The sequence below is a fragment of the Frankliniella occidentalis genome, unplaced genomic scaffold (genome assembly GCF_000697945.3).
Source record: "Frankliniella occidentalis isolate FOCC.00 unplaced genomic scaffold, Focc_3.1 Scaffold26, whole genome shotgun sequence".
Classification (NCBI taxonomy): Eukaryota; Metazoa; Arthropoda; class Insecta; order Thysanoptera; family Thripidae; genus Frankliniella; species Frankliniella occidentalis.
The window spans coordinates 1,724,011-1,731,348 of NW_026267156.1; the positions used below are offsets into that span (position 1 = coordinate 1,724,011).

The following is a 7,338-nucleotide window of genomic DNA, read 5'->3' on the forward strand; positions in this document are numbered from 1 at the left end:
CTCCCGCCCAACTTCGGCGGGCAGTGTCTGCCCCTGCCCGATCACGGGGGTGGGCTTGATGTTGTATACATATTGACTGTTACTTACGTTTTAAACGTAAAGATATAGGGAGTAATTGGTTTTTACGACGTGTAACATTAGAAAAGTCGTGCTTGTGATATAATCGAACTTTGAAAATCTATTTTCACACCATGGAACGCTGCCCTTTGCCCTCGCTCTCCCTGATCTCCGTACTGCTGCACGTGGCAGCATGCATGAGGCCCAATAGACAAACTAAAAACGGAAGAAACAAAATTTGTAATTTATAGTTCTTACTTAATCAATTAATGCAGAGGGAAGTGCACAGTACACAGCATTATCACATTTTAAAACCATCCAACCTATTTTTTTCTTTTGTTCTTACTGCGAAAGGGACCGCGAAATGACCCGGCTTATTTATTATCTGGAAGAGACGTGGATTTGGGGAGAGAGATGAGAGGGGCCGATAGCGTTTTGCATAGACAACCGAGAAAAATAATAAAGGAGCAGGAAAAAAAGGTATATCTGTTAATTATTTTCTCAACCTAAGCGCACTTAAGCCCGGTGGTTCCCCGCCAGTGCATGCACTACGCAGCAAAAGGTGGCAACAGCCCGCAGAGCAGCACATTGGGTCTATAATTTTAGACGCCGGGCTCGATTGATCATCCTTGGGAGATTACAAACACGTGCTGCTCGAGCTTGCCCCCCAGCCGACCGCGGACTATGGGTGGGTACGATGCACATCTGCGGTGCGACCCGCGAGCTGAAGGAAAGGGGAGGAGGGATCAGACCGGAGGCAGCAGCCAGCCGTGTGCAGCGGGAGGGACGGACGCCCTTGTCTAGGCCGTCCGCCAGCATCAAGATCAGGCGCGGGAGCCGCTGCTCAGCGGTCAGCGACCAGCAGCGGTCAGCAGCCAGCAGTCAGCAGCCAGCGGTCATAGCAGCCGCACGACACCCGCGCACCCCTCTCCGATCTCGACGAAATGGGCATATGGAGCGCATTGGAAAACCATAGCACTTTTCACAAAAGTTAAAACAGAGGATGCATTCGATAAAAGTGCAACGGAAACCTCACAAGAGCGCGGGGTCGAGCGAAACCAACGAAGCAAAAAAATCATTTGATACTGTATCGGCAGATAGCAGCATAAATCGGATTGGATCGATAAGCGGTTTGCGAGTCATAAACCGTACAGTGGTGGCAAGGTCGGCACACGGGGGAGCGCTCCCAAACGACAGTGATTGTCAGTAAGAAGAAAAGGCCCACAACGGTACAAATACTTTTCATGAAATGCTATACGCGACTCGAATATAAGGCTAGCAGTAATGGGGGGTTAGACTCACCGCTCTGCCTTGGCGATGAGCTTCTTGATGGCCGAGTAGTTGTGGGCGGAGGGGATCTTGAGCATCTGGATGCAGAGGTCCGGCTCCCAGCGGCTCAGGTCCTTGTTCTGCCGCAGGTCACGCAGCAGCTCCTCGGAGCCGGCCGCCTTCTTCCTGCCCAGGACGGCGCCGGCGGCCCCCCGACGCGGGGCCGCGGCCGCGGCAGGGAGCGCGCGCCCGCTGGGGCTCCTGCTGGCGGGGCTCCTGCTCGCGGTGCTCGAGGGGCTCTTGCTGGACCGCGACGACGGCGGCCGCACCTTGGAGCGCGCCAGCCCCCACAGCGCCTTGCCCCCGCGGGCCCCCCTGGCTGCGCCGAGGGTGCCGCCGTTGCTGGCCGCCGGGGCGGTCGCGGGGGCGGTCGCGGAGGTGGCCCCCGGCGCCTGCACCCGGATGGTCGGCAGCGGCGCCGCGGGGGCCTTGAGCCCGCGGCCGCGGCCCGCCGGGGACCTGGCCCCCGCGCCGAGCCGGCCGCGCTTTGGACGGGGCTCCGTGGGGCAGGAGGGCGCAGGGTGAGGGGCGGCGTCAGCCTCAGCAGCGGTGGCGCTGGGGGCGGGGGCCTCCGGGAGAGCTCCCGGGGCAGGGTCCGAGGTGGCGGAGGCCGTCTTTGGGGTAGCTGCCGGGGCAGGGTCTGCGAGGGTGGTGGACGCTGTTTCCGGGAGAGCTCCCGGGGAGGGGATGGTGGCGCCTGGCTCTGGGAGAGCTCCTGGTGCAGGGTCCGCGGTGGAGGCCGGCTCTGGGAGAGCTCCTGGTGTAGGGTCCGCGGTGGAGGCCGGCTCTGGGAGAGCTCCCGGTGCAGGGTCCGCGGTGGAGGCCGGCTCCGGGAGAGCTACCGGTGGGTCCGGCGGCGGGGCGCCGTTCGCAACGTTGGCCATGATGTGGCGGTGGCAGCAGCGTCCTCAGGGCGCGCCTGCAACATGGGAGAAAGTCAACGCAACTGGCACGGCTTCAAATCCAGTCCTCCTCTTCTTCTCTCTAAAAAAAGTTTTGCCGCCAAACTCGTTATTGGGATGGGTCGACCTCGGAATATCGACCTCGCGCCCCGTCCTAATTCAGTGCTAGACCGACCGAAAACAAACGAAATTCTAAAAATACCCACACTTTCCCGCTAAATTCTATCGCGCGCCCGACTGCCATGGGTCTTCGCGACCATACAATTAATAAATATATAAAAAAACCCATAGATTGGCAAACGGAAGCTGCGGTCCAGGAAGCTGAGATGACATCGGAAACACCTGACGCGCGCTGGAGGAGGAAATACCGGCCACACGCAAAATACCCTGAAAGCGAGACGCGGGCGGCGGGAGGGGGCCCGACACAATTATCACGGCGAGCTTGATGTCGCGTGGGAACAAACGAAGCCCCAGAAACACAAACACAAATAAATTAGGACTAGGTGCTGGATCTTTAGTGCCCTGACAACAGCAATTGAACTACAAATTGCTTTAGTGCACCCCCTCCTTCCCCCCAATTTTCCCGATAAAAAATGTGGAAACTTGTACTAGTACGACTAACGACTAGTACAGTGTGTACCTATCTGTGTACCGTACTTGATAATGGCTTTCGCTCAAGTACATTTCAAGCGTAAAGATTGCATCCGTACAAATAAAAATGTTCTTGAAAAAAGCCTATCGTTTGACCAAAACCACCGCGTCAAGTGTACAGGTGAGCAGTCTATAGGTGGCACCAAAGTGCCGTGGGGGATTCCTACTCTGTGACAAGTATCCCGGTAAGAGTAAAATATTTTTTACATCATACATTTCAAATTTGAATTTACGGCGGACTTTTCTTTTTTGGCTTGTCGTAGAATTCCAGGTCAACAACATACAGTCTTGAGAATTTTAAAATTCTATTTCTAATTTACTCATGGATACTTTTTCCATGAAGCCAGCTAACTGTTATTGGTGATCACATCCATCATAGCTTAATTTATTTGAGTCCCAACCGAACCACGGCACTTTCAAACAAAAACATTAGCAGTCCATAGCAGCATTCGTGTGATTTGCGGCCGATCTGTGGGAAGCGCTCGGCTCGCGTCCCTATCGAGGTCACTCGTCACGTCACTCGTCCGCACCACACGGCCGCGAGGAGTCAATCCACACCCCAAACATTTTCGCGAGCGCGCGAGCCTCCGAGTGCTCCGAGTGCGTTCGGTCGGGGAGGGGAGGGGAGGGACAGACACAAGCAACAATGTGGTTCGGCTTCCGCGTGTGTGCGCGCATTCCGGCCGGCAAAAAGACACCACGCTGCAGGACCAGAGTAGCCGCAGCCAAAGGGGGATCACGCACAAAACACGTGATTTTAGGGAAAGGGGTCCAAATAATATGGGGTCCCAAGAGGATCAGGACGGTTATTGAAATCCATGGGGACCCCATAATATTTGTACCCCGGGGTCCAAAAACATTATGGGGTCGCAAAAAGGTTCAGGACGGTGATTTATGGAGTCCAAGGAGATTTCAATATATGTGTACCCCGGGGTGAAAATATCATGGGGCCTCCTTGGACTCCAAAGGCAGCCCTTATCATTTTGGGACACCATAATATTTGACCCCCCTCCCCTATTGTCGATGTGGTTTCTGAACGGCCCCCAGCCAAGCCCCCCGGCCCGGCAGGCGCGGCAACATGCGCTGCAGCAGGCGGCTTTCGAGGAAACCCTTCCCTTCCCTCCCAACAGGAATGCGAGCGCCCTGCTGCTGCTGCACCCCGCGGTGTCGCTGCCGGAGGCGTGGCGCAGCGTCGCAAAAAGGCCTACGGGCGGAATATCAGAAAACAACCGCACTGGAAATCGCAAACTTAATCGACAGGTAGGAGGATTCGAGGCTCGATTTCAAACACAAAATTAGTATAAATTTTCGTGACCGAAAAGCTTAATGTGGAGAGCAGCGTATCGGCATATCGCCCTCTCCCTCCCTCCCTCCCTCCCTCCTTCGTCGATACCGATTTTCACACCTTTACCCGTCCGCGCCCGAGACGCACTCGGCTTGGGCTCGGCGGAGACGCGTCGGTTGGGTTGCCCCTGCGCCCGGCGGCCCCCAGCGGCTCCACCCGCCCCGAGCGGGTAGGCTGCCCAACGCGCTCACGGACAGCCTCGCCTGCCTGCGCGCCAGGGGGCACCGGGCACCGCGCGAGAACAGTCGGCAACGGGCGGGCTGGACCCCTGCCGGCCAGCGGGTAGGCAACAAAAACGCACCAGCGCCAATATTTGCCTAGCCCCCAGGCGTCCCGCAAAGAGAAAAAACTACTCAGAGTAGCACCGTCGTATTTTTGCCGTATATCGCATTTTTGGGAGGCGTCTGCGACAAAGAAACTTTTTGTGTTGGTCCGTCCGTCCGTCCGTCCGTCCGTCCGTCCGTCCGTCCGTCCGTCCGTCCGTCCGTCCGTCCGTCAGTCAGTCAGTAAGTCAATCAGTCAGTCAGTCAGTCAGTCAGTCAGTCAGTCAGTCAGTCAGTCCGTCCGTCCGTCCGTCCGTCCGTCCGTCCGTCCGTCCGTCCGTCCGTCCGTCCGTCCGTCTGCCTGCCTGTCTGCCTGTCCGTCTGTCCGTCCGTCCATTGGGTGTCGCCGACTCGTCGCGGGGCCCGCGGCGTGGGGCGCGTCTGATTAGGGAAAACGCCGGGTGATCTCATGCGGACTTTTAGGTACAAGACGACCGAGCGCGCGGGCGGATGCGCGTGCCGCACACATTGCAAAAAGGAAAAGAAAACGTAGAAATATGCAACAATTTTTTAATGACTTTTACCGCAGTGCTTTATGGCGAGTACTACTGCCTACTGGTCTTGTTTGTTAAGAGGATCATAAGGGAGAATTGCCGCTTTACGAGGGAACTCCTCCTTATCTCCCGGCCGCAGAGCACGTCGCCCAGATTCTTTTTCTTCATTTTTTATCATCAGGAGTGATAGTACAACTACACGGACATGAAAAACCACTTGGCTCTTCTTGGCGAGTCTAAGAGATCTCTCCACTTCAAACTAGCCGTTAGGAGAACATACCAATTTCAAGTGGCTTATTGTAAATACGCCGCCAAGCAGCACGGGTAAAGAAAGGGTCTGTTCGCCAATGTGTTGTCTGTCTCGATGTGACAGTTGGAACGCCAGGGGGGTGGGGGTGGGGGGTCGAGCGTCCAATTTTAACCCACGGGCCATCTGCGCCCAAAACAATCACCCACACATGTCGCCCGCACCCCGCGTGATATCATTGACGGCCGCCCCGCGTGACCGACGAGGTGCCATCGGACCGCCCCCGTGAGAACTGGCCGAACAGATAAATCGAAAGAGAAAAGAGTACAAAATCACCCAACAATAAAGCTGTAATACCGTAACAAATGGCAAACGCTTGTCATTGTTTTTCCCGTCTCTTTTAAACGTTCAGAATAAACTTAACCATTCATTCAAAATGTTTACAGAACATTCTCCATAAAATAATAAAGTTTATCGAACAATTCAATCAAATTATAAAACTGCAAGTTTCATTCTCCTCGTTTTAAAAATGAAGAAAATTTTATCTAAAATGTTGTTTTGGCAATTTCGACATTGTTTGTAAATTGAAAAGTACTAGCAATTTCTGGAATTCACAAATATACGTTTTACAGTGTATACAAGCGCACCTAGTTGTGGCAATATTATTTCGGCTACACGCTGTCATTTGTTTTCTCGACATTGACGCAGCTCACATTTTCGTAAAAGTAATTGTGAACTAACTTTCACAGCCCCCTGCTGTTGGCCACCGGGGCCGCCCCTGCCGGACTGCACTTGCTTACCGAAGCTCATTCGCGGGTCTCGACCTCGGTTCCAGCGGCGGCCGCGGTGACGTCAGCGATGGCGCTGCTGGGCGTGCTGGATGCAAGTGACACAGTGCGGCGTCGTCTGCAGCCCGCCCTGTCGTCTCCTCCGGCCGAACTAGTCGCGTCACAACACACGCAAAGCACGCAAAGCACCGTCTTGATGTTGTCGTTTTTCTTACTTGTTTCAGCCGCGAACGCGCCGTTTACAACTTTACTTGGCTTCGCGACGCGCGACGCAGAGAGTGAGGTTAGGTGGCTCGGCCGCTTGTTTGTTGCTTCCCACAGCCACAGGACTGACGCGGCGCCGACCGCCGGCCCGGCCCGGCCCCGCCCCGGCTCGGCTCGGCCTGCGAGGTCTCGGCCCCGCACGGCCCGCCCGGGCTCGCTCCTGCTCGACCCCGCGGAGCCATGGCGGAGCACAGCGGAGCCGCGAGGCACTGTGGCGCGGGGAGGGGGCCCAGGTGCCCGGCCGCCCGTCCGTGCGGGGGCCCGTGCGGCCCGTGCGTCTGCCGCCGCCGCCCACCACATACCTCAGCACGCGGCCACGCTACGCCACCGGGCCCCAGACAGCGATCCAGGCCAGCCTGGGCTAATAATGTTCACAACTTCTCCAGGTCGACTCCAGGAGGGCCGCGTCCTGTAGGTGTGGCGGTTGGAGGAAGAGGTTAGGGGGCGGGGGGAGAGGAAGTAGATGGCAGTGATCTCAGCGGCCGCGGCTGCGGCGGCAGCGGGCAAGTACCAAGGACGCGGCCGGCGGCGTCCCCGCGCCGATCCGGGCGCACCCCGAGGACGCCGGGCAGACGAGGAGGGGGAGATGACGCATCGCCCAGAGTGCCCCGTGGAGTAGAGCAGACCGATCGGGCCGCCCCGCCCCGCCCTGCCCCGCCATGCCTGGCTTGCAATACGACAGTACGACACACGGTTGAATCGAGCCAACACACAGAGCACCCGAGCGCGATCTAAGCCCCATGTACTATATGTACTGTGGTCTATGGCTGACCTCCACCTCCAGTAAGCCACCTCCAGCAGGGCAGAAGTTGGAGGGGGCGTGACCCTGTGACCCTCCCCCTTCCCCCTTTTCCTTTTAGATTTGTGATCTCCGCTGGATCCGTCCCTGGCTGACGGGGTTGGCGATGACGAAGTGGGACGAGGAAGTCAAACGCATC

At 56.9% G+C, this 7,338-nt stretch overlaps 1 protein-coding gene across 1 annotated transcript in view; it reads right to left on the bottom strand.

Moving 5' to 3' along the window:
* LOC113203064 (inverted formin-2-like) overlaps positions 1–6,474 on the bottom strand; it is a gene marked incomplete in the record, with an annotated part of 36,693 nt that extends 30,219 nt beyond the window's left edge. Inside the window, 2 exon segments of the mRNA XM_052265401.1 lie at positions 1,360–2,305; positions 6,149–6,474. Of these exon segments, the coding sequence (XP_052121361.1) occupies positions 1,360–2,270 (911 nt within the window).
* Between the last annotated feature and the right edge of the window lie 864 nt (positions 6,475–7,338).